This window comes from Entelurus aequoreus, linkage group LG18, assembly GCF_033978785.1.
Source record: "Entelurus aequoreus isolate RoL-2023_Sb linkage group LG18, RoL_Eaeq_v1.1, whole genome shotgun sequence".
Classification (NCBI taxonomy): Eukaryota; Metazoa; Chordata; class Actinopteri; order Syngnathiformes; family Syngnathidae; genus Entelurus; species Entelurus aequoreus.
The window spans coordinates 48,793,682-48,821,673 of NC_084748.1; the positions used below are offsets into that span (position 1 = coordinate 48,793,682).

Below are 27,992 nucleotides of genomic sequence, written 5' to 3' on the forward strand. Positions count from 1 at the left end.
TTTACAAAGTAGGAAACAAATCGTAAATCCAATTTTTTGTGAATAAAGTCTGGGATTTTATTTTCAGGCCATATCGCCCAGACCTACCTTTAATATATGATTATATAAATGTGTGTGTGTGCGTGTGTGTGTGTGTGTGTGTGTGTGTGTGTGTGTGTGTGTGTGTGTGTGTGTGCGTGTGTGTAGCTTTAATGCTAATGAGTGTGTCAGCGACAGTTAAAACAGTTTATTTAGATGTACATTCATCTCTTGACAAACAATATATTCTTTGAATATAATTACTGGTTGTTATCGTTACAAAATGATGGATACACCTTAGAATGATGTGTTATTGTTGAGGTTTTTTTTTTACAGTGAACAAAATCTATGAGATCCAAGTGATGAAGGTTGATGACAATGTTGCTAATGTAGATATGGTCTGTCATTGTGGAGACTCTCCTCTGTGATTAGTTATCAAATGTTGTCCATTTTCTATCCAAATATCAGGGGTGTCCAAAGTGTGGCCTGGGGGCCAATGCACATTCTGAAATATGTTTTTAAACGTAAAAGAAAGTGGAATAAAGGAGCAAACAGGTGAAATGTTGACTCTAATGTTTTCCTTAAAGCTGGCATTGCTATAATATTGAATCAAATTTAATGTTGTTATGATTAATTGACCTGTTAAATGTTCCCAATCAAATCAAATATTCCACTTTGAAGTATTTTTAAGTGAGAATATTGCACATTTTGTGTTTGCCATATAAACAACTAAGTTTTCTTTGACAAAAAAATGCAATAAACACAAGTGAAAACCCGTTTAAAGATGTATAATCAAGGTATAGATGATAAATAATGTATTGCTGATTTTTCAAACTCACTGTTCAAAAAAATAATAATGCATCAAAATGAATGTTGCTATGAATTATTGGCCCATTGAAGTGACTTCACATCAAATATTCCACTTTGAAGTATTTTGTGATATAAAAAAACAAAGTTTTCTTTGACAAAAAGTGAAAATGAAAATAACAATAACAACATTTAGTCAACACGTAGATGGGAAGATGATCTAGAGATTTAAGCGTTAAAAGTAAAAAAAAATAAAAAAATGATTGCAGCCATTTTGGACACCCAATAAATTTCTTTTAACTGTCATTGTTTAAAAATAACCAAATAAAATCAATTATAAATGATTTTCCTATTTTAAGCTATTTTTACACTCACAATATTTTTTGGGGAAAATACTGCATATTTTGTGTTTTTGCCATAAAACATGGGTTTTGCCAAAAAGGGCATACAAATAATTATTAATAATAACTTTTTATATTGACTGACTCGAAGTTGATTTAGAGAGGTTATTGTCAAACTGTGGTACCAGTACCATAGTTTGTACGCGGGCTCCATCTAGTGGTACACCAGAGAATCGCATAATTAAATATCATAATGTATCACTTGTATTTTCCCACATTCAAATACAGTGTTACTGTTCAAACTGTGTGTAATGTTACACACAAAAAAAACTCTGGCTTGTTTTTAATGAATACTTAGGCCTACTAGGATACTGTATTTCATCATTAAGTGGCACTTGGTGAAAAAAGTTTGAGAACCACTAATCTAGAGATTCAAGCGTTGAATATTAAAAAAGAAGAACATTTATATTTGTTTTGTTGCAACTAAAAGTTGTAAATTCTTGTTGAAGTGTGTCATGCTTTTAATGAACATCGTTACATGTGTTTATGTCGCCATCATGTGGTCAGGGGCAGGTAATACATCTCTTAACGGTAATTTATTTATTTATTATTTATTTATAATACATCTCTTAAAAGTGTCTTTTGAATCAAACTTTATCGACCGGAAGTTGAATATTAAAAAAGAAAAACATTTATATTTGCTTTGTTGCAACTAAAAGTTGTAAAGTCTTGTTAAAGTGTGTCAGGCTTTTAATGAACATCGTTACATGTGTTTATGTCGCCATCATGTGGTCAGGGGCAGGTAATACATCTCTTAAAAGTGTCTTTTGAATCAAACTTTATCGACCGGAAGTTGAATATTAAAAAAGAAGAACATTTATATTTGTTTTGTTGCAACTAAAAGTTGTAAAGTCTTGTTAAAGTGTGTCAGGCTTTTAATGAACATCGTTACATGTGTTTATGTCGCCATCATGTGGTCAGGGCGGGTAATATGAATCCAACTTTATTGACCGGAAGTGGCATCGGCCACGCAGAGAGACTTCCGGTGCCGGCACGTACTTCACGGCGGTTCTTTTTGGAAAAAAAATACTGCATATATCTTCTTGTTTAAGGTTGCTTTGCCGGTATGTATTGAAAGTTGAACTTTGTAACTTTGTTTTTGTCCGAACTATTGCGAGCTAAACTCACGATTTGTGATTGTGAAAAGAGTTCTTTGTCTTACTCATTAGCGACGATGTCATTCAAGATGGCGTCAGTCGTACAAATTGATATTTGATATCCTTCTTCATGCCTTGTAAGGTAGCATTACATCGTTTATGTGCATCACATATTGACTGTATTGTTTGTCTTTTTAGTGTCACCAAAGTCATCAAACCTGCGGACAAAGCTCATCGGTCTCCAGAATGGTGACGTAAGTGTTAAAACCGAAATTATTTTTAACATTTTTATGACTTTCGGGTTCCCGGGGCCAAAATTGAGGCGAGCCCTAAAAGATTTTTTTAAAAAAATCTATATGTTGTATTGGTTTTGAAAATGAAAACAATCAAAATGGCCGCCGCGTGTTTTGATTTTTCGGAGGAAAAAGTTTGGACACCCCTGCTTGAAAGGATGTGGAGAGGACATAAATAACACGTTGCGCAACAACGCAGCCTCAAAGTTTGGTCATTTTCAGAACGCTCACGTCGCCTTCTTCCGCTTTCTCGCCACACATGGCGGGGTTATCGTACGCCCGCGGGTGCTCCGGCGCCCCGCCGTCGTCGGCTTGGCAGCATTTGCAGCAGCAGCAGCATTTGGCGGCGACCACGCCCACCAGCCGGTCCCAGGGCTCCAGGGAGTGCGCCCAGAGCGGGAGGAAGTCCCAGGTCCGCAGGCAGGCGGGCAGACACCCGGGCTTCCTTTTCTGCAGCACGTTGACCAGCAGCACGGCGAGCAGCAGCGCCAGCAGCGGACAGGCCACGCCCGCCAGCACGGGCCAGCCGGCCAGCGACAGGCTGAAGACCAGGAGCGGCAGGATGAAGAAGCAGAACAGGATGTAGACGCCGGCGAACCAGCGGTAGGAGGCGGTGATGTTGCCCAAGGCCTTGGCCAGGCGGATGGGCAGGCGGGTGAAGGGGATGGGGTACCACAGGATGATGCCGGAGATGTTGAACAGGAAGTGCACCAGAGCGATCTGCAGGAAACACGTTAGGAGCCCGGAAGCAAATCGCCAAACGCGTGCCGGCGGTGAACTTTGACCTGCAGGGCGTTGTCCAGGGTTTCTCCCGGGCTGGCCATGGCTGCCAGGATGGCGGTGGTGGTGGTGCCGATGTTGGAGCCCAGGGACAGCGGGTAGGCCCTCTGGATGCTGATCACGCCGATGCCTGCATCCGAGGAACTCGTCACTACGGCTCAAACCGCAGCGTGGCCAAACTGTGGCTTAGGGAATCGAACCCACGGGGTGACTCCGTCTTCGCTTCACATGTCTGACAGTACAACCGCTTGCAATTTTGGGCCCCCATCTTGTGGACAACGCAAGTCATTCAGCGTAACGACCACTTTTATGCACGACCCAATCCGAACAAACTTACCCCACTCGTGGCGCAAAACAACCAACACAGAAAGCCAACGCACACGGTCACACGTAACACAACCCGCTCACTAAACTTTGTGGGTATTAAGCAAATGAAAATGTCCACGCACAACACAACATTCAAAATGACACCCATTTAAATCCCACGCAATGCATGATGGGAAATACACTCTTGTTTGGCACATTTTAGCTGCTCGGTATTTCTGATTGATTACAAAACTTTAAGGAGGTTGTCACGGAAGTAAACAATGTAGGAGTCACACTTTCACATACTCATAATATACAATTATATTCATTATATATATATATATATATATATATATATATATATATATATATATATATATATATATATATATATATATACATATTAAATTTAACGCACATATGTACATATATAGACACACACACACATATATATATATATATGTATATATATATATGTGTGTATATATATATATATATATAATTTTTTTATTTTTACTTTATATGCATTTGTTTTTTTGCATATTTTAAAGTCATTTTGATAGTAGGCTAATATAGACACTTACATCATGTGTTGTCTTCATTACAACACTTATATAAGACTTTTAAAGTATTTTTGATAGTAGGCTAATATAGCTAATATAGACACTTACATCATGTGTTGTCTTCATTATAACACTTATATAAGACTTTTAAAGTCATTTTGATAGTAGGCTAATATAGCTAATATAGACACTTACATCATGTGTTGTCTTAATTATAACACTTATATAAGGCTTTTAAAGTCATTTTGATAGTAGGCTAATATAGCTAATATAGACACTTACATCATGTGTTGTTTTCATTATAACACTTATATAAGACTTTTAAAGTCATTTTGATAGTAGGCTAATATAGACACTTACATCATGTGTTGTCTTCATTATAACACTTATATAAGACTTTTAAAGTCATTTTGATAGTAGGCTAATATAGCTAATATAGACACTTACATCATGTGTTGTCTTCATTATAACACTTATATAAGACTTTTAAAGTCATTTTGATAGTAGGCTAATATAGCTAATATAGACACTTACATCATGTGTTGCCTTCATTATAACACTTATATAAGACTTTTAAAGTCATTTTGATAGTAGGCTAATATAGCTAATATAGACACTTACATCATGTGTTGTCTTCATTATAACACTTATATAAGACTTTTAAAGTCATTTTGATAGTAGGCTAATATAGACACTTACATCATGTGTTGTCTTCATTATAACACTTATATAAGACTTTTATAGTCATTTTGATAGTAGGCTAATATAGCTAATATAGACACTTACATCATGTGTTGTCTTCATTATAACACTTATATAAGACTTTTAAAGTCATTTTGATAGTAGGCTAATATAGCTAATATAGACACTTACATCATGTGTTGTCTTCATTATAACACTTATATAAGACTTTTAAAGTCATTTTGATAGTAGGCTAATATAGCTAATATAGACACATCATGTGTTGCCTTCATTATAACACTTATATAAGACTTTTAAAGGTATTTTGATAGTAGGCTAATATAGACACTTACATCATGTGTTGCCTTCATCATAACACTTATTTAAGACTTTTACAGTCATTTTGATAGTAGGCTAATATAGACACTTACATCATGTGTTGTCTTCATCATAACACTTATTTAAGACTTTTACAGTCATTTTGATAGTAGGCTAATATAGACACTTACATCATGTGTTGCCTTCATTATAACATTTAGAGGAGGTTGATGAATGGAGGTTCCACAGTATGTATGTGAATATAATGGAGATATAATTAGTGATATATAATTAATAATGTATGTGGATGAAGGGATGAATTCTCACCAACAAGTGGAGTGATAGCGGAGGTAAAAACCGAGCTGCTCTGCACGATGAATGTCATTCCGGCTCCGACTAAGATGGCGATGTAACCTGTGACCCACCCAAACGGGAAGGGGAAATCTGTAAACACACACACACTTAGTTCCAAAGAGCGAGTGCGTCGGCCATCTTTGCGTCCGCACACACTTGTGTTGAGGATCTTCTTGATGATTGACGCCACTTGACCCTTGAGCATGGAGTTGAGCAGCTTGACGATGAGCAGCAGGCAGGAGCAGAGCACCAGCAGAGAAAGCGCCAGAAGGATCAGACCCACCGCCAGGTCGGACAGCTGCACGTCCACAAACAGGTGCTCACCTGGCGACGGGCGGGCACGTCAAGCAGGACAAGAAATGACACGGCAACACCTTTGTGCCGACTCGCTCACACTTCTTGACGCCGTACGTCCTGGAGATGTTCTTCAGCGTGACGGTCATGTTGCCCTCGGACCAGCAGGCGGACTGGGAGGTGCAGTTGTCAGGCCCGGGGACGGTCACGTTGACTGTGCTCTGAAAGTCAGCCATACCTTTTAGGAGGCTGCGACGATCACGTGTGCGCGCGTGTGTGTGTGTGTGTGTGTGTGTGTGTGTGTGTGTGTGTGTGTGTGTGTGTGTGTGTGTGTGTGTGTGTGTGTGTGTGTGTGTGTGTGTGTGTGTGTGTGTGTGTGTGTGTGTGTGTGTGGTGGTGTGTGTGTGTGTGTGTGTGTGTGTGGTGTGTGTGTGTGTGGTGTGCTCTACCATGTTGGTGAAGGTCTGGCACCACTTCTTGATCAGACTCTTGTTCCGCGCTGCCGGGTCCCCGGTGGCTATTTCACTTAAGACAGACTTGTCCAGCTGCAAAACACAACAATTACATGCAGGAGTGAGTTTTGTTTCTACAGAAACATATGCAGGATAAGTGACCCCCACAATGTATCCCACAGGGTATACACCAGGGGTGTCAAAACCTTTGACTTCGGGGGCCTAAAACATTTAGCCAGCGACATGTAAAGTGACTATATACTGTATATACATACATATACACATATACACACACATATATATATATACACATATATATATATATATATATATACACTACCGTTCAAAAGTTTGGGGTCACATGTAAATGTCCTTATTTTGAAGGAAAAGCACTGTACTTTTCAATGAAGATAACTTTAAACTAGTCTTAACTTGAAAGAAATACACTCTATACATTGCTAATGTGGTAAATGACTATTCTAGCTGCAAATGTCTGCTTTTTGGTGCAATATCTACATAGGTGTATAGAGGCCCATTTCCAGCAACTATCACTCCAGTGTTCTAATGGTACAATGTGTTTGCTCATTGGCTCAGAAGGCTAATTGATGATTAGATTAGATGTTCACACGTCTGAAAACAGTTTAGCTCGTTACAGAAGCTACAAAACTGATCTTCCTTTGAGCAGATTGAGTTTCTGGAGCATCACATTTGTGGGGTCAATTAAACGCTCAAAATGGCCAGAAAAAGAGAACTTTCATCTGAAACTCCACAGTCTATTCTTGTTCTTAGAAATGAAGGCTATTCCACACGGTAGTGTATATATATATGTGTGTATATATATATATATATATGTATGTATATATATATATATATATATGTATATATGTGTGTTTGTATGTATATACTGTACGTATGTATGTGTATATATGTATGTATTTATATACACACATATATGTATGTATATATCTATACATATGTGTGTGTGTGTGTGTGTGTATATACATAGATACAGTATATATACACACATATACATATATATATACACATACTGTATATATATATATACACATATATATATACATATATATATATATATATATATATATATATATATATATATTGGATCAAAAAAATTATAATTCAGTGATTTGGTTGCATTTGCAAACATATAAAATGATGCACATCGCTAACTATAACCTGCTAGCCAAGAATGTTCAACAATTGTAACCTCATTAGAGATGTCTGATAATATCAGACTGCCGATACTATCGGCCGATAAATGCTTTAAAATATAATATCGGAAATTATCGGTATCGGTCTCAAAACTATCGGTATCGGTTTCAAAAAGTAAAATGTATGACTCTTTAAAACGCCGCTGTGTACACGGACGTAGTTGAGAAGTACAGAGTGCCAACAAACCTTAAAGGCACTGCCTTTGCGTGCCGGCCCACTCACATAATATCTACGGCTTTTCACACACACAAGTGAATGCAAGGCATTTTTGGTCAACAGCCATACAGGTCACACTGAGGGTGGCCGTATAAACAAGTTTAACACTGTTACATATATGCGCCACACTGTGAACCCACACCAAACAAGAATGACAAACACATTTCGGGAGAACATCCGCACCGTAACACAACATAAACACAACAGAACGAATACCCAGAACCCCTTGCAGCACTAACTCTTCCGGGACACTACAATATACACCCCCCCGCTAACCCCAAGACATTGATACAACGTTGATTATACGTACATGTCCTTTAAAAGTGACTTTGAATCAACGTTGCAAAATTGTTGAATTTGTAGATTGAGACAACGTTGATGTCTTAACGTTGGACGCACGTTGTTGGTTGGGAAATGACCACATTTCAATGTCAAATCAACGTCACAACCTGACATTGTTTAAATGTTGCCAAAAAGCATGTTGTTTCAATGTTTAATTGTAGAATATTGGTTAGGAATTGACCAAATTTCTAGGTCAAATCAACGTCACAACCTGACATTGTTTAAATGTTGTCAAAAAGCATGTTGTTTCAACGTTTAATTGTAGAATATTGGTTAGGAATTGACCAAATTTCTAGGTCAAATCAACGTCACAACCTGACATTGTTTAAATGTTGTCAAAAAGCATGTTGTTTCAACGTTTGATTGTAGAATATTGGTTAGGAATTGACCAAATTTCTAGGTCAAATCAACGTCACAACCTGACATTGTTTAATTGTTGTCAAAAAGCATGTTGTTTCAACGTTTAATTGTAGAATATTGGTTGGGAAATGATCAAATTTCTAGGTCAAATCAACGTCACAACCTGACATTGTTTAAATGTTGTCAAAAAGCATGTTGTTTCAACGTTTAATTGTAGAATATTGGTTAGGAATTGACCAATTTCAATGTCAAATGAACGTCACAACCTGACATTGAAGATAGGTTGTCAAAAAGCATGTTGTTTCAATGTTTAATTGTAGAATATTGGTTAGGAATTGACCAAATTTCTAGGTCAAATCAACGTCACAACCTGACATTGTTTAAATGTTGTCAAAAAGCATGTTGTTTCAACGTTTAATTGTAGAATATTGGTTAGGAATTGACCAAATTTCAATGTCAAATCAACGTCACAACCTGACATTGTTTAAACGTCGCCAAAAAGCACGTTGTTTCAACGTTATGTTTGAGTTACTCAACATCAGGACGTAATTCAATGACTTCTCAACGTAGTTTCAATGTCTCGTGCCTGCTGGGATGTTGTAACGAGAGCTGGGAATACTTGAGGTTGTCTAAAAGAGATTGTAATATTCCAGGTTCCTCTGGGCGTCGACTTGTACCTCAATGATGGCGTCTGTGAGGGGGTCCGTGATGACGTTCAACAGCTCGGGGGGCTCGCCGCTCTGGATTTGGAAGGAGTCGATGATGATCTTGGTGACCTCGTACAAGTACCCGGTGGCCACCTCCAGGGGCAGCAGCACCAGCACCGACAGCCAGTTGAAGAAGTCGTGCACCGTGGCGCCCGCGAAGGCCCTGTCACAGATAACAGCTGAACTTTGACCTCTCTGTTGGTAGCCACAGTACACAGTACATTGCCAGCAAGATAGGAACGACCGTGTCTGCTTGCCGCCGCAATAAACAGTGGCCTCGCGCTTACCTGCGGAAGACGCTGCGGTCCCCGGCCTGCGTCATGGCAACCAGCGTGTTGGTGACCGAGGTGCCGATGTTGGTGCCCATGATGATGGGCACTGCCAGCTGCACCGTCAGCACTGCACACAGTAGGACATTTTCCTTATCATTCAGTGTGTGTGTGTGTGTGTGTTCGTTTTTGTATTTCTGCCCTTCTTGAGACATGAAGAAGGAAAAGTATCTTCCATATGAGGAGGTGTGAACAAGTGATGACATAAATCAATAACATTGCATCTAATAGACAATGTCTCATTTGTGGTGACATCTGTCAACATGAGGGTGCTCCCAAAAAGGAGGGATTGTTCACATTGACTGTGTGTCGCTTTTAAAAGTGCTCCCCCTCTGGTCAACATATGAAATAACAAGTGTGTGTAGGAAATTGAAATGTGCCCGCTTTGGCCAAAATTAATTTAAAATATATATATATAATAATAATATATGTATACACTACCGTTCAAAAGTTTGGGGTCACATGTAAATGTCCTTATTTTTGAAGGAAAAGCACTGTACTTTTCAATGAAGATAACTTTAAACTAGTCTTAACTTGAAAGAAATACACTCTATACATTGCTAATGTGGTAAATGACTATTCTAGCTGCAAATGTCTGCTTTTTGGCGCAATATCTACAGAGGCCCATTTCCAGCAACTATCACTCCAGTGTTCTAATGGTACAATGTGTTTGCTCATTGGCTCAGAAGGCTAATTGATGATTAGAAAACCCTTGTGCAATCATGTTCACACATCTGAAAACACTTTAGCTCCTTACAGAAGCTACAAAACTGACCTTCCTTTGAGCAGATTGAGTTTCTGGAGCATCACATTTGTGGGGTCAATTAAACGCTCAAAATGGCCAGAAAAAGAGAACTTTCATCTGAAACTAGACAGTCTATTCTTGTTCTTAGAAATGAAGGCTATTCCACTAAATTGTTTGGGTGACCCCAAACTTTTGAACGGTAGTGTATATATATATATATATATATATATATATATATATATATATATATATATATATATATATATATATATATATATATATATATATATATATATGAGAGAGAGAGAGAGAGCGAGAGATACTATAATAACCTGAGGTAAATAATGAAGATTACTTTATTATTTTTTTAATCATTGAACTAAAAGCAGTATTTTTCTCACAGTGTGTCAACTTTTTCTTATAAATTGGGAACAATTTTTAATTTTCTTTCTGTTTCTGTAACATTGTAATATTTTCTCGTAAAATGATTACTTTTTTTACGTAAAATGATTACTTTTTAAATGCAAAATGGTGACATTGGTCATATAAAATTCAGACTTTTATCACAATGTTGTTTTTTTTGTTGTCCTTGTAAAATAGTGAATTTTTTTTTAGTAAGTCAAACTATGACTTTTGTCATGGACATGCGGTAGAAAATGGATGGGTGGATAATATTGCCAACATTTTTAATTTTCTTATAAAATTGTGACTTTTGTCGAGTAAAATTACGACTCTTTTCAAAACATTGCCAAAATTTCAAGCTTTTCTTGTAAAATTGCGACTGTTATTGAGTAAAATTCCAACTTTTATCATAATATTGCACAAATGTTCAATAACATTGCATCTAATAGACAATTTCTCATTTGTGGTGACATCTGTCAAAATGAGGGTGCTCCCAAAAAGGAGGGATTTTACACATTAACTGTGTGTCGCTTTTAAAAGTGCTCCCCCTCTGGTCAACATATGAAATGACAAGTGTCTGTAAAAAGTTGAAGTGCTCCCCCTCTGGTCCACATATGAAATAACAAGTGTGTGTAAAAATGTGACGTGCGCCCCGTCTGGTCAACATATGAAATAACAAGTGTGTGTAAAAAATTGAAATGCTCCCCCTCTGGCCAAAATCAATTTAAAAAAAAAAAAAATGTATATAGAGACATACTGTAATAACTTGAAGTAAATAATGAAGATTAAAAACCAATCACAAACAAAAAAAATAAATAATAATAATTAACTAAAAGCTTACCTTTTTTATATTTGCATAGTATGTACAGTATATATTATTAATGTTGTAAATACACTTCTTTATATATCTAGAAAGGCTGGTCCTAAAGAGGGAGGCATTTTTCTCAGGTCTCAAGAAGGTCAGAAATACAAGAATCTGTGTGTGTGTGTGTGTGTGTGTGTGTGTGTGTGTGTGTGTGTGTGTGTGTGTGTGTGTGTGTGTGTGTGTGTGTGTGTGTGTGTGTGTGTGTGTGTGTGTGTGTGTGTGTGTGTGTGTGTGTGTGTGTGTGTGTGTGTGTGTGTGTGTGTGTGTGTGTGTGTGTGTGTGTGTGTGTGTGTGTGTGTGTTGTTACCAGGGGTTATAATTAGGGATGTCCGATAATGGCTTTTTGCCGATATTCCGATATTGTCCAAGTCTTTAATTACCGATACCGATATCAACCGATACCGATATCAACCGATATATGCAGTCGTGGAATTAACCCATTATTATTAGAGATGTCCGATAATATCGGCCTGCCGATATTATCGGCCGATATATGTGTTAAAATGTAATATCGGAAATTATCGGTATCGGTTTTTTTATTATCTGTATCAGGGTTTTTTTTTGGTTTTTTTAATTAAATCAACATAAAAAACACAAGATACACTTACAATTAGTGCACCAACCCAAAAAACCTCCCTCCCTCATTCACACAAAAGGGTTGTTTCTTTCTGTTATTAATATTCTGCTTCCTACATTATATATCAATATATATCAATACAGTCTGCAAGGGATACAGTCCGTAAGCACACATGATTGTGCGTGCTGCTGCTCCACTAATAGTACTAACCTTTAACACTTCATTTTACTAATTTTCATTCATTACTAGTTTCTATGCAACTGTTTTTATATTGTTTTACTTTCTTTTTTATTCAAGAAAATGTTTTTAATTTATTTATCTTATTTTACAAAACATTTTAAAAAGTACCTTATCTTCACCATACCTGGTTGTCCAAATTCGGCATAATAATGTGTTAATTCCACGACTGCATATATCGGTTGATATCGATATCGGTTGATATCGGTATCGGTAATTAAATAGTTGGACAATATCGGATATCGGCAAAAAGCCATTATCGGACATCCCTAATTATTATGCCTAATTTGCACAACCAGGTATGGTGAAGATAAGGTACTTTTTTTAAAAATTAGTAAAATAAGATAAATAAATTAAAAACATTTTCTTGAATAAAAAAGAAAGTACAACAATATAAAAACAGTTACATAGAAACTGGTAATGAATGGAAATTAGTAAAATTAACTGTTAAAGGTTAGTACTATTAGTGGAGCAGCAGCACGCACAATCATGTGTGCTTACGGACTGTATCCCTTGCAGACTGTATTGATATATATTGATATATAATGTAGGAAGCAGAATATTAATAACAGAAAGAAACAACCCTTTTGTGTGAATGAGTGTAAATGGGGAAGGGAGGTTTTTTGGGTTGGTGCACTAATTGTAAGTGTATCTTGTGTTTTTTATGTGGATTTAATTTTAAAAAATTTTTTTAAAAACCCAATACCGATAACAAAAAAACCGATACCGATAATTTCCGATATTACATTTTAACGCATATATCGGCCGATAATATCGGCAGGCCGATATTATCGGACATCTCTAGTTATAATCTTTCGGCACCTAACGATTTCATCCAATTCCAATTCCTGGGGTGATGATTCGATACAGAATCGATTCTCACAAGGTATTATTTGGTATAACTAGAATTTGCAATCCCAGAAGGAATTGTGTGTGAATGAGCGATGCCTGCGAGCCGAGAGCGGAACTGACATGCTTGTGTGGATGCTGGGACGGTTTGAATCGAATGAGAAATGTGGGATATGGAGAGGTTTGGATATTGCCCGTTCATTTTCAATGAGGGGAAATTCCTGGTAATTCCAGGTAATCCGTGAATGATTTGACATTCACACAATAAATAGATGACCCACCATCAAAACATTTCAGGAAGATCGGAACATGTGGAAGGAAGTTGTGACAGTTATAGCTTTCCACCACAAGGGGGCGATACTGGTGTTGAGTCATGTTCAGACCCCGACCTAAAACCCCTGAATCAGTTTGGAAGGAGATCTGGGGCCGTACTTATCAAGCTTCTCAGAATGACTCTTAAAAAGTCTGCTAAGAGTTGACTTAAGAGTAAATAAATTCTTGGCTGAAAGCTGCACTTAAAAGTTAGTTATCAAGCGTCTTACTCACACTTTCAGCGAAGTGTAGGACTGAATCTTAAGTGTCACACTCAGAGCTGAATTACGACATTACTATGTGCCGTAAACGCAATTTTAGGTGACGTCATTTCTGTGTCCATAGAAATGACCAATCACGGAAGGGAATCCGTTGTCTAAGAATAAAGAAATATCTTGGAAATATTTAAGTGGACAATGGGAGTGTATATTTTGACAATAAACTACAAAATAATACAAAACAAACTAGTCCCCGCCGGCACTCACGCTACCGCTCCCTCTCTTCTCTCGCCCACACACTCACTGACGTCACTCACCTCACGGCCACACACATACGCTACTGTCATAACATTTTCTTTCCAATTCATTAATTAGGCAACTAATTTGAAACTGGTGTGGGTGGCTCTATATATACTAGCCCACTGCAGACACATGCAGAAATCAACAAGGAATCGAAAAGTATTAAATCTGTGACAAAAATAATATCCGCTCTGTCTAAACGATACCGTTTGATCAGCTGCTCGTCATCAAAAAAAACAAAACATTGTTCCGTTCCCTGAACGTTGGCGCACGTCTCTCCCGCCTCAGTGCCATCCCCTGCTGGCAACTCCTAACCACTTAAGACACCTCTGAAGGTCTCTTAAATATCGTGGAGAGTAGGAGTGATTCTTAGACTTAAGAACGTTGATAAAAAGCTTTTATTCTTAAGTTTGAGAGTAGGACTAAATTTCGCAAATTCTCAGGACTTAAGTGTAAAATGGCACTCTAAGAAGCTTGATAAGTACGGCCCCTGATCATCTAAAGTGCAGTAATGACAGTCTGATGGGTGATTGGGCTGTTCTCGCCGCCTGGCTCCGCCCACTACCACTGGGTATGACCAATGCAGCCCTTCAGTGTCATCATCATCCTCCTTTGTACCAACTCTGATCAAGACCTGAGTTTGTAGACCCGAGTTACATGATCTAATATTATGTGCCCAACATGTTTTGCTTCAAATCAAAGTAAATACTGTGAGTTATCCATCAAGTTGTGCACTTCAAAAAGGATTTTTACGCTAGAAAAATGCTTACTAAGCGGGCAAAACTTTACCGTAAATAAAACCAGAACTGTGGTATCATTTACAGGAATACACCGTAAAAACAACTGTAGATTTTACAGTAAAAACGGTGCTACTGCTTTTCCATTTTTCACTTATATGCTGTAAAAAAAAATGTTGGCAACTGATCTTTTACATTGTACGTAAAAAAAAATATATATAATAAATAAATATTTGTGTAGTAATATTCCAGCAGGCACAAGACACTGAAACAACGTTGACAACTTGTTGAATTATGTCCTGACGTTGAGCAACTCAAACATAACGTTGAAACAACATGCTTTTTGACGACGTTTAATCAATGTCAGGTTGTGACGTTGAATTTTGGTCATGTCCCAACCAATATTCTACAACACAAATACAACGTTGAAACAACATGCTTTTTGACGACGTTTAATCAATGTCAGGTTGTGACGTTGAATTTTGGTCATTTCCCAGCCAATATTCTACAACACAAATACAACGTTGAAACAACATGCTTTTTGACGACGTTTAATCAATGTCGGGTTCTGACGTTGATTTGACATTGAAATTTGGTCATTTCCCAACCAATATTCTCCAACACAAATACAACGTTGAAACAACATGCTTTTTGACGACGTTTAATCAATGTTAGGTTGTGACGTTGAATTTTGGTCATTTCCCACTCTATATTCTACAACACAAATACAACGTTGAAACAACATGCTTTTTGACAACGTTTAATCAATGTCAGGTTGTGACGTTGATTTGACCATTGAATTTTGTTTTTTCCCAACCAATATTCTCCAACACAAATACAACGTTGAAACAACATACTATGTGACAATGTTTAATCAATGTTGGGTTCTGACGTTGATTTGACATTGAATTTTGGTTATTTTCCAACCAATATTCTGCAACACAAATACAACGTTGAAACAACATGCTTTTTGACGACGTTTAATCAATGTCAGGTTGTGACGTTGATTTGACCATTGAATTTTGTTTTTTCCCAACCAATATTCTACAACACAAATACAACGTTGAAACAACATACTATGTGACGTTTAATCAATGTTGGGTTCTGACGTTGATTTGACATTGAATTTTGGTTATTTTCCAACCAATATTCTACAACTCAAACATAACATCGAAACAACATGCTTTTTGACAACGTTTAATGAATGCTGGGTTCTGACGTTGATTTGACATTGAATTTTGGTCATTTCCCAACCAATATTCTCCAACACAAATACAACATTCAAACATCATACTATGTGACAACGTTTAATCAATGTCAGGTTGTGACGTTGATTTGACCACTGAATTTTGTTTTTTCCCAACCAATATTCTCCAACACAAATACAACGTTGAAACAACATACTATGTGACAATGTTTAATCAATGTTGGGTTCTGACGTTGATTTGACATTGAATTTTGGTCATTTTCCAACCAATATTCTCCAACACAAATACAACATTCAAACATCATACTATGTGACAACGTTTAATCAATGTTGGTTTCTGACGTTGATTTGACATTGAATTTTGGTCATTTCCCAACCAATATTCTCCAACACAAATACAACGTTGAAACAACATACTATGTGACAACGTTTAATCAATGTTGGGTTCTGACGTTGATTTGACATTGAATTTTGGTCATTTCCCAACCAATATTCTACAACACAAACATAACATTGAAACAACATGCTTGTTGACAACGTTTAATCAATGTTGGTTTCTGACGTTGATTTGACATTGAATTTTGGTCATTTCCCAACCAATATTCTCCAACACAAATACAACATTCAAACATCATACTATGTAACAACGTTTAATCAATGTTGGGTTCTGACGTGGATTTGAAATTGAATTTTGGTCATTTCCCAAACAATATTCTACAACGTTGAAACAACATGCTTTTTGACAACGTTTAATCAATGTTGACATTGATTTGACATTGAATTTTGGTCATTTCCCAACCGATATTCTACAACACAAATACAACGTTGAAACAACATGCTTGTTGACGACGTTTAATCAATGTCAGGTTGTGACGTTGAAATTTGGTCACTCTCCAACCAATATTCTTCAACCAGGCATGTGATTTTTCCGTCTAAAGTCGGAATTCCGTCTTTTTTAATCTCGGGAAGAAAAAAAAAATTATCTCCCGTTTTTCCGTTTTTTTTTCCGACCCTAAATCAAGATTCGAGACGTAGTTTATATTACGCCGTAGTTGATTGGTCGATATGTTCCTTGTGACCAATCAGGACATCTGTTATGAATGATGACGTTAATAACGTCATCATACCGCCATTTTCCATATGTAAACGATGTCGGTTCTCAAGAGAAAAGACGCTTTACGAGTAAAAGAAATTGATAAACTTGTCAAAAATAAGTTTGGATGGGACTGGATGGAAAGGGAAATCACTGATACTGTTGGGAAGAAGGAAGTTACGACTTTGTTCGGTGATTTTATTCGGAAAATCGATCGTCCCGGAAATGTTTTGTGCACGTGGTGTCATGATAATATTGACTATGGATCACGAGGTTTCAAGGCTTTGGAAGTACATGCGAAACGCCAAAAACATATGAAACAACTTGAAGCAAGGAAAACTAACTTTTCACTAGCTGGTACTTTTGGATGTCAACCGAAAGTGAGCAAACCTTACGGCAGGGGTCACCAACGCTGTGCCCGCGGGCACCAGGTAGCCCGTAAGGACCAGATGAGTAGCCCGCTGGCCTGTTCTAAAAATAGCTCAAATAGCAGCACTTACCAGTGAGCTACCTCTATTTTTTAAATTTTATTTATTTACTAGCAAGCTGGTCTCGCTTTGCCCGACATTTTTAATTCTAAGAGAGACAAAACTCAAATAGAATTTGAAAATCCAAGAAAATATTTTAAAGACTTGGTCTTCACTTGTTTAAATACATTCATTCATTTTTTTACTTTGCTTCTTATAACTTTCAGAAAGACAATTTTAGAGAAAAAATTATTTTAGGATTTTTAAACACATATACATTTTTACCTTTTGAATTCCTTCCTCTTCTTTCCTGACTATTTAAATCAATGTTCAAGTAAATTTATTTTTTTTATTGTAAAGAATAATAAATACATTTTAATTTAATTCTTCATTTTAGCTTCTGTTTTTTCGACAAAGAATATTTGTGAAATATTTCTTCAAACTTATTATGATTAAAATTCAAAAAAATTATTCTGGCAAATCTAGAAAATCTGTAGAATCAAATTTAAATCTTATTTCAAAGTCTTTTGAATTTATTTTAAAATTTTTGTTCTGGAAAATCTACAAGAAATAATGATTTGTCTGTTAGAAATATAGCTTGGTCCAATTTGTTATATATTCTAACAAAGTGTAGATTGGATTTTAACCTATTTAAAACATGTCATCAAAATTTTAAAATTAATCTTAATCAGGAAAAATTACTAATGATGTTCCATAAATTATTTTTTTAATTTTTTCAGAAAGATTCGAATGAGCTAGTTTTTCTCTTCTTTTTTTCGGTTGAATTTTGAATTTTAAAGAGTCGAAATTGAAGATAAACTATGTTTCAAAATTTAATTGTCATTTTTTTCGTGTTTTCTCCTCTTTTAAACCGTTCAGTTAAGTGTAAATATCATTAATTATTAATAACAACATAGAGTTAAAGGTAAATTGAGCAAATTGGCTATTTCTGGCAATTTATTTAAGTGTGTATCAAACTGGTAGCCCTTCGCATTAATCAGTACCCAAGAAGTAGCTCTTGCTTTCAAAAAGGTTGGTGACCCCTGCCTTACGGACTTCATCCTTTGTTTACATCGACAACTGCCGTAGACATGGAGAGGAAAGATCCACCCACTTCAGTTGCAGACAGGATTGTTAATAATGAGGTAAGCTAAAAAATATTTGCTTGCGAAATATGCATGTTTGTTTTAAATATTAACCAATTATTGCTTTGCGAAATACAAATGGGTTTTTCTAAAAAATAAAAAGCCACGTGAAAATATATTATGAAATTACAGAAATTCAAAGAGTCGCATTATTGAATCCAGTTAACAATTTATTTGAAATAAATTTGCATTTAATACTATTTTGTAATATTAATGTGGTAATCTGTAAATGTCCTTGCCTATTTCTGTTGTCTGCACTCCATGTTCACTCTCTCTCTCGTTCACAGTATGGAGTGCAGCTGACGCAAGGCAGCAGCACACACCTGACTGTAATTAAAAACAACCTATTTAACCAGGCTGCTGACAACCGGTGAGCGCCGGAACTTTGCCATTGCTTGCAACCTGTTGGTCGTGCCAAAAGAACTCACTAGTTCATCGTGTACCTTTCATCTCAGGTTGGCCCGTATTATTCCTAGCCTTGTCTAGCGTTTTATTTTGTATCCAGTCTATTTACTTCTTTCTTGAAGTATAGTTTTCCTAGCCTTGTCTAGCGCTTTTAGTTTTGTGTGTTTTTTCCCTCTCAGTAGTTTTTTACTTGGTGTGTTTTGTGTTTTCCACCATCGCCTTTGTTTTGCTACCTTGTGCTTCCGCCTAATAAAAGGAAGAACAATTGTAAACACAAATTCGTCTCTGCATCCTTGGGATCCACCTCACCAAACCCTAACAGAAAGTTCCGGCCAAACTATGGAACCCGCAGAGACAGACCCCTGGAAAAGAGCATTGCAAGGCCAGGCTCAAAGGATCAACCAGCAGGGGGACCAGCTTGACCACCTGAGCCGAGGTCTACAGGGGATGTCGGAGCGCCAAGACGCCATGTTGGAGCGAATCAACATGCTGTTAGCCACCGTCGTACCCACCTCGACCACCGTGCCTGACCAGGCATCCACCCAGCCTACACAACCCGCTAGTACTAGCAACATACGGCTTTCCCGACCCGAACGTTTTTCCGGGGAAAAGGAAGACGTAAGACAATTCCTGACGCAGTGTGAACTTCATTTTGAGCTAAACGCTTCCGCTTTCACCTCTGAGCGGGCTAAGGTAGCGTTTGTGATCTCTCACCTGTCTGGCCGCGCTGGCACCTGGGCGACTGCCGAATGGAACCGTCAGACCACCTCCAGCTCCACATACGCGAACTTTTCCAAATCCTTGAAGCAAATCTTCCAACGACGACTCCCAGGTAGAGAGGCAGCGAGATCCCTTTTCCGGCTGCAACAGGGTTCACGACGGGTCGCGGATTACGCGATCGAGTTCCGCACCATGGCGGCCGATTGTGACTGGGGTCCCTCAGCACTATTGGACGCTTTCTTCCTGGGTCTCGCGGACGAGATTCGTCACATGATGATCCCGCTGTCACTCCCGACGAACCTGGATGATCTCATCGAGCTGGCGGTGCAAATCGACTTCCGCCTATTGGAGGAGAGGAGGGATCGACGGGGAAGACAAGCCCCACCTTGCAGCCAATCAGCGCCTGCTAGACCTGCCATCTGCAAGACGGAGCAACTCGAAGACAACCCCCCTTCATGGCAGATAGATGAGCCGATGCAACTGGGAGGCCACCGACTCACCGCCGCCGAGAGGGAACGTCGCGTTCACCTCCAACTCTGCCTATACTGTGGGGCCGCTGATCATCTCATCTCCCGCTGCAAAGAACTGCCGCGCCCCGCCGCACGGCCACGAGTGCGCCCTCACTCGCCAGAGGACACGTCCACCAGAGGTCGTCGTTCTCCTTCGTTGGCCGCAGGCAGAATGCAGCTAAAAGGTACTCTTTCTTGGTCTAACCAACAAATAGACATTTGCGCTCTCATTGACTCAGGAGCAGATGATAACTTTTTGGATTTTGAATTCATGAGACTCCATAAGATTCCTGTTGTCAAACTATTTGTGCCCAAGAGGGTGTATTCTCTTGATGGGCGCCTATTAGCCAGCATAACCCACCAGACACTCCCACTCAACCTGCGCTTGTCTGGAAATCATTGTGAGAAAATAATTTTTCTTGTTGTGCCATCACGGTCCGCGCCCGTCATTCTAGGGTTAACCTGGTTACATAAGCATAACCCGCACATAGACTGGCCTCGTTCGGCCATTATTAATTGGAGTGTAACCTGCCACACACATTGTCTTCGTTCCGCAGCAGGATCTCGTACACCGCCACCCACCGCTGTTATAGAGAACATAGACTTGACAAACGTGCCCAAGCACTACCATGACTTAAGGGCGGTGTTTAGCAAGGATAGAGCACTCTCACTTCCCCCCCACCGACCCTACGATTGTGGCATTGATTTGCTAGCCGGGGCGGCGTTACCATCGACCCGTATGTACAAGGTGTCTAACACCGAACTCAAAGCACTAGAAGAATACATAAACACATCTATAGCTGCCGGCCTCATTCGCCCTTCGACCGCACCTGTAGCCGCTGGATTTTTTTTTGTCGAAAAGAAGGACAAGTCCCTACGGCCTTGTATAGACTACCGCACTCTTAATCTGATTACTATCAAGAATAAGTATCCTCTACCACTCCTTGATTCAGCTTTTACTCCATTACAATCAGCGAGGTTTTTTACTAAACTCGATCTACGTAACGCTTACCATCTTGTTCGCATCCGAGAGGGGGATGAATGGAAGACCGCATTCAACACTCCTCTCGGACATTTTGAGTATCTTGTCATGCCTTTTGGACTTACTAATGCACCTGGCGTTTTTCAGGGTTTCATTAATGACATTTTTCGGGACATGACAGGTCGTTTTCTCTTTGTTTACTTGGACGATATATTAATTTATTCATCTACATTTGACGAACATGTGCAGCAGGTTCGGTTAGTCCTTCAACGATTGCTCGAGAACAAACTGTTCGTCAAGGCGGAAAAATGCGAGTTTCACTCATCCTCCATTCCATTCTTAGGTTTTATCATTGAGGAGGGTAGACTCAGACCGGATCCCGCTAAGGTAAAAGCAGTAGTAGATTGGCCCACTCCAGTTTCCAAGAAGCACCTTCAGAGATTCTTGGGCTTCTCTAATTTTTATAGGCGATTTATTCGTAATTTTAGTCGCGTCGCTGAGCCACTTACGAGGCTAACCTCTACTAAGGTTCCGTTTGAATGGGGACCCGAAGCCAATTCCGCGTTCTTGAGGCTGAAAAGGTTGTTTACTTCTGCCCCTGTTCTGTGTTACCCTGACCGTTCTCTCCAATTTTTTGTTGAGGTGGACGCTTCTGATTCAGGTGTAGGGGCCGTACTCTCCCAGAAATCTACCACCGACCAGAAGTTGCACCCCTGTGCTTTCTTCTCTCGTCGCCTATCCCCTGCTGAGAGAAATTATGACATTGGCAACAGGGAGCTTCTGGCGGTCATTTTGGCCCTTCAGGAGTGGAGACATTGGCTGGAAGGGGCGGAGCAACCATTCATTATCTACACAGACCACAAGAACCTGTCCTACTTAAGGACCGCACAGAGACTGAACCCCCGCCAGGCCAGGTGGCAACTATTTCTGACCCGTTTTAACTTTATCATCACTTTCCGACCTGGTTCTCAGAATGGGAAGCCCGATGCCCTGTCCCGTGTCTACTCTTCATCCTTTGAGAATTCTTCACATGAACCAATTGTTCCCCATACCCACGTCATTGGGGGACTCCAGTGGGACATCGAGCGGCAAGTCTTGGAGGCCCTGAAGTCGGACACATCTCCTCGGGGCTGCCCACCAGGCCGGTTGTTTGTGGTTCCTCGGCTCCGCTCCAGCGTTCTGGATTGGGCACATGGGTCGAAGATCGCTTGCCATCCAGGTATTCGTCGCACCAGTTTTGTCCTCTCCCAGCGTTTTTGGTGGCCATCCATTCTGGCAGATACGAAGGCGTTTGTGGCAGCATGTCGGATCTGCGCCCGGAACAAGGCATCCCACCAGGCTCCAGCAGGACTGTTACACCCATTACCCATCCCCTCCCGCCCGTGGTCACACATAGCTGTGGACTTTGTCACAGGACTACCCCCCTCCGAGGGTAATGACACTGTCTTGACCATTGTGGACCGGTTCTCGAAGATGGCCCACTTCGTGGCCCTCCCCAAGCTGCCGTCAGCTCTTGAAACTGCCCAATTATTAGTGCTCCACGTTTTCCGGCTGCACGGCATCCCCACTGATGTGGTATCCGACAGAGGACCACAGTTTTCCTCGGCCGTCTGGAGGGCATTCTGCAAATCTCTGGGGGCCTCCCCTAGCCTGTCCTCCGGCTACCACCCTCAGAGCAATGGACAGACCGAGCGGACCAACCAAGACCTGGAGGCAGCCATCCGGTGCACTTGTCATCAGCAACCTTCGACCTGGTCTGAGAATCTCCCATGGATCGAATACGCTCACAATTCCCTCATTAGCTCCGCCACCGGCCTGTCTCCATTTCACGTCGCCTATGGGTTCCAACCACCAGTTTTTCCTTCTACCCAACCCAGTGCCGACGTCCCATCTGTTACTGCACACCTACATCGGGCTCACCAGGCTTGGCGCAACACCAGGGCGGCGTTAAGAAGAACATCGGCCAGGAATCAACTCTTAGCCAACCGCCATCGCACACCAGCCCCACACTACCTGTTGGGACAGAAGGTCTGGTTATCGTCTCGGGACCTACCATTGGCCACCGAATCTAGGAAACTGGCTCCCAGGTTCATTGGACCATTCCCCATTGCCAAGATCATCAATCGTGTTGCAGTCAAGCTCCATCTCCCTAGATCTCTCAAGTGCCATCCTGTTTTTCACGTGTCCCGCATCAAGCCTGTCTCATCCAGCCCGCTCAGTCCTCCGGAGGTACCGCCTCCTCCACCCAGGCTGGTTGATGGTCACCCAGCATTTACTGTAAACACCATCTTGGATGTGAGAAGAAGGGGAAGGGGTTTCCAATACCTGGTGGACTGGGAGGGGTACGGCCCAGAGGAACGGTCATGGATTTCTAGATCGCTTATAATTGACAAGGACTTGATCAAGGACTTTTACGTTCGATTCCCAGACAAGCCAGGTAGGTCGCCAGGAGGCGTCCGTTGAGGGGGGGGTACTGTGGTAATCTGTAAATGTCCTTGCCTATTTCTGTTGTCTGCACTCCATGTTCACTCTCTCTCTCGTTCACAGTATGGAGTGCAGCTGACGCAAGGCAGCAGCACACACCTGACTGTAATTAAAAACAACCTATTTAACCAGGCTGCTGACAACCGGTGAGCGCCGGAACTTTGCCATTGCTTGCAACCTGTTGGTCGTGCCAAAAGAACTCACTAGTTCATCGTGTACCTTTCATCTCAGGTTGGCCCGTATTATTCCTAGCCTTGTCTAGCGTTTTATTTTGTATCCAGTCTATTTACTTCTTTCTTGAAGTATAGTTTTCCTAGCCTTGTCTAGCGCTTTTAGTTTTGTGTGTTTTTTCCCTCTCAGTAGTTTTTTACATGGTGTGTTTTGTGTTTTCCACCATCGCCTTTGTTTTGCTACCTTGTGCTTCCGCCTAATAAAAGGAAGAACAATTGTAAACACAAATTCGTCTCTGCATCCTTGGGATCCACCTCACCAAACCCTAACAATTAAGTTCTTACGTAGTCTCTTGAAACTATTGTCAGTGGTGTAACAATCTTGGAGGTCAATATTTTCACACTTGTTTCATGCAATATGTCAGTGTCCTCACATTATTATTATTTCCTATTTTCAAATATGAGTAAACAATGCTAAACACGTTTAATTATTTTCATAAATTTATATCCTATTTTGGCGAAAAGAATGAAATGTTTACATTTGGTATTTTGTTAAATAAATTTGCATGGAAAGCTCATGTTAGGTAAGTAATGTGGTAATACTGTAAATAAAGTGTAGATAATAACACTGATCAATGTGACACCTGTGGATGTGAAATGAACACAAGATGTAAATATTAGTGACTAAATACTGTTGGGACTGAACCATATACAGTGATTCATTATTATAATTGGGTTATGTATGTTCTATTAACGATGTTTTCATGTCTTTAAACACTAAAATATTTACTTCAAGTGGTGCTGTCTTTGTTCATTTTTACAACACAAATACAACGTTGAATCAACATGATTTTTAACAACATTTATTCAATGTCAGGTTGTAACGTTGATTTGACATTGAAATTTGATCATTTCCCAACCAGCAACGTTGATCCGACATTGAACACCAACGTCTTAAAGGCCTACTGAAATGATTTTTTTTTATTTAAACGGGAATAGCAGATCCATTCTATGTGTCATACTTGATCATTTCGCGATATTGTCATATTTTTGCTGAAAGGATTTAATAGAGAAAATCGACGATAAAGTTCGCAACTTTTGCTCGCTGATAAAAAAAAAGCCTTGCCTGTAGCGGAAGTAGCGTGACGTCACAGGAGCTAGTATTCCTCACAATTCCCCGTTGTTTACAATGGAGCGAGAGAGATTCGGACCGAGAAAGTGACGATTACCCCATTAATTTGAGCGAGGATGAAAGATTCGTAGATGAGGAACATTACAGTGAAGGACTTGAGAGACAGTGATGGACGTATCTTTTTTCGCTCTGACCGTAACTTAGGTACAAGCTGGCTCATTGGATTCCACACTCTCCTTTTTTTATTGTGGATCACGGATTTGTATTTTAAACCACCTGGGATACTATATCCTCTTGAAAATGAGAGTCGAGCACGCAAAATGAACATTCAGTGCCTTTTATCTCCACGACAATACATCAGCGAAATGCTTTAGCTACAAGCTAACGTGATAGCATTGTGCTTTAACTGCATATAGAAACAAAAAAATAAACCCCTGACTGGAAGGATAGATAGAAAATCAACAATACTATTAAACCGTGGACATGTAAATACACGGTTAATGCTTTCCAGGCTGGCGAAGGTTAACAATGCTGTGCTAATGACGCCATTGAAGCTAACTTAGCAACGGGACCTCACAGAGCAATGCTAAAAACATTAGCTCTCCACCTACGCCAGCCAGCCCTCATCTACTCATCAACACCCGTGCTCACCTGCGTTCCAGCGATCGGCAGAAGGACGAAGGACTTCACCCGATGCGTTTGGCGGCCCGGAGACGTAGGAAGTCAAGGTGAGGTCGCCGGCTAGCGCGGCTAGCGCTCCAACAAAGTCCTCCTGGTTGTGTTGCTGTAGTCCGCTGCTAATACACTGATCCCACCTACAACTGTCTTCTTTGCAGCCTTCATTGTTCATTAAACAAATTGCAAAAGATGTCCAAAATACTGTGGAATTATGAAATGAAAACAGAGCTTTTTGTATAGGATTCTACGGGGTACCATAACTTCCGTTACTCGGACTTCGTCACGCGCATACGTCATCATACCGCGACGTTTCAGCCGGATATTTCCCGGGAAGTTTTAAAAGTCACTTTATAAGTTAACCCGGCCGTATTGGCATGTGTTGCAATGTTAAGATTTCATCATTGATATATAAACTATCAGACTGCGTGGTCGCTAGTAGTGGCTTTCAGTAGGCCTTTAATTCACAAATACAACTATTTCGCAACCTTGTTTCAAAGTGACTTTTAAAGGACGTGTACGTACAATCAACGTTGCATCGATGTGTTGATGGAATGGACTTAAAATGGGGATGCATCAACGTGCATTTTAGTGCGCCCTGGCTGGGACTGACGTGCGGTCTTGGTACTCACGCCCGGAGGAGACCATGCTGACCACGATGGAGGACGAGGTGGACGAGCTCTGGACCAGCAGAGTCACCAGGACGCCGATGACCAGACCAGCCAGAGGGTTGGACAAGACCGCGTTGTCCTGGAAAATGTCCCCCGCCGCTTTGCCTGCGGGGGACACAGTGGAGGCACATATCTCAGCTTCTATTTGTATATGATGGTTGTTGTTTTTATTTATTTGTGTTTTGTTCCTTGCCTCCCACAAGCTGGAAGGCGGAGCTGAGGATGTCCAGAGAGCAGATGAACATGTAGAGCAGGCCCAGCAGCACCAGCAGCTTCACCAGGGACACCAGCACCCTCAGCACCTTCCCCTTGCAGTCCAGCGCTGACACGGTCAAACACATTATTTGTACATTCAAGATAATTAGTACTTTATTTTATATTTTAACAATCAGGACAATTTTTTAAAACGTCTCTTCACTTCAATAATGTGCTCAAATAATCCCACTTTGTTTTTCCATTTTTGGCTATAAGTCTATTTAATAAATCCTAAATAATGATGAAATAAAATAAGGTAATTATATTTCATCAAAATAATAAGTCTAGATATAAGCGTCAAAGTTGGCGACACCGACCCCTCCTGCTGAGTCTTCTTACGCTCTGGCAGACCAGATAGCACCAGACATATTTGTCTGGATGTGTCTGTGGTGGGACTTGACAAATAAATGCATGGTGCGACTATTTATACTAATATTAACACTAATAATTAGAGATGTCCGATAATATCGGTCTGCCGATATTATCGGCCGATAAATGCGTTAAAATGTAATATCGGAAATTATCGGTATCGGTTTTTTTATTATCAGTATCTTTTTTTTTTTTTTTTTTTTTTTTTTTTAATTAAATCCACATAAAAAACACAAGATACACTTACAATTAGTGCACCAACCCAAAAAACCTCCCTCCCACCATTTACACTCATTCACACAAAAGGGTTGTTTCTTTCTGTTATTAATATTCTGCTTCCTACATTATATATCAATATATATCAATACAGTCTGCAAGGGATACAGTCCGTAAGCACACTTGATTGTGCGTGCTGCTGCTCCACTAATAATACTAACCTTTAACAGTTAATTTTACAAATTTTCATTAATTACTAGTTTCTATGTAACTGTTTTTATATTGTTTTACTTTCTTTTTTATTCAAGAAAATGTTTTTAATTTATTTAGCTTATTTTATTTGATTCGTTTTTTTAAAAAGTACCTTATCTTCACCATACCTGGTTGTCCAAATTAGGCATAATAATGTGTTAATTCCACGACTGTATATATCGGTTGATATCGGTATCGGTTGATATCGGTATCGGTAATTAAAGAGTTGGACAATATCGGCATATCGGCAAAAAGCCATTATCGGACATCCCTACTAATAATAGTAATAGTGTTGTTTTGTACTTAAATTCTAGCTGGCGCTTTATAAGACACTTAAAATTAGAATTTAATTCAGCATAATAATCAAAGATAGTGTAAAAAATAATACAAATTTATTACAAAACCCAAAACCAGCAAAGTTGTCACGTTGTGTAAATGGTAAATAAA

General features: G+C 39.5%; 1 protein-coding gene and 1 long non-coding RNA gene across 2 annotated transcripts in view; one reads left to right on the top strand and one right to left on the bottom strand.

Moving 5' to 3' along the window:
- The window catches only part of slc34a2a (solute carrier family 34 member 2a), a 31,492-nt gene continuing 3,500 nt past the window's right edge, over positions 1-27,992 (bottom strand). Inside the window, exons 4-13 of the mRNA XM_062027323.1 lie at positions 26,647-26,775; positions 26,415-26,558; positions 9,510-9,621; positions 9,193-9,385; positions 6,362-6,457; positions 6,013-6,133; positions 5,775-5,942; positions 5,592-5,708; positions 3,402-3,526; positions 1-3,336 (exon numbers count right to left, since the gene is read on the bottom strand). Of these exons, the coding sequence (XP_061883307.1) occupies positions 2,818-3,336; positions 3,402-3,526; positions 5,592-5,708; positions 5,775-5,942; positions 6,013-6,133; positions 6,362-6,457; positions 9,193-9,385; positions 9,510-9,621; positions 26,415-26,558; positions 26,647-26,775 (1,724 nt within the window). The 3' untranslated portion in view covers positions 1-2,817. The remainder of the gene's footprint in view (positions 3,337-3,401; positions 3,527-5,591; positions 5,709-5,774; positions 5,943-6,012; positions 6,134-6,361; positions 6,458-9,192; positions 9,386-9,509; positions 9,622-26,414; positions 26,559-26,646; positions 26,776-27,992) is intronic.
- On the top strand, positions 2,163-27,978 carry LOC133634221 (uncharacterized). The gene is made up of 4 exons (XR_009821914.1): positions 2,163-2,290; positions 2,522-2,577; positions 9,169-9,630; positions 26,375-27,978. It is a non-coding gene; the product is annotated as an uncharacterized LOC133634221 (long non-coding RNA).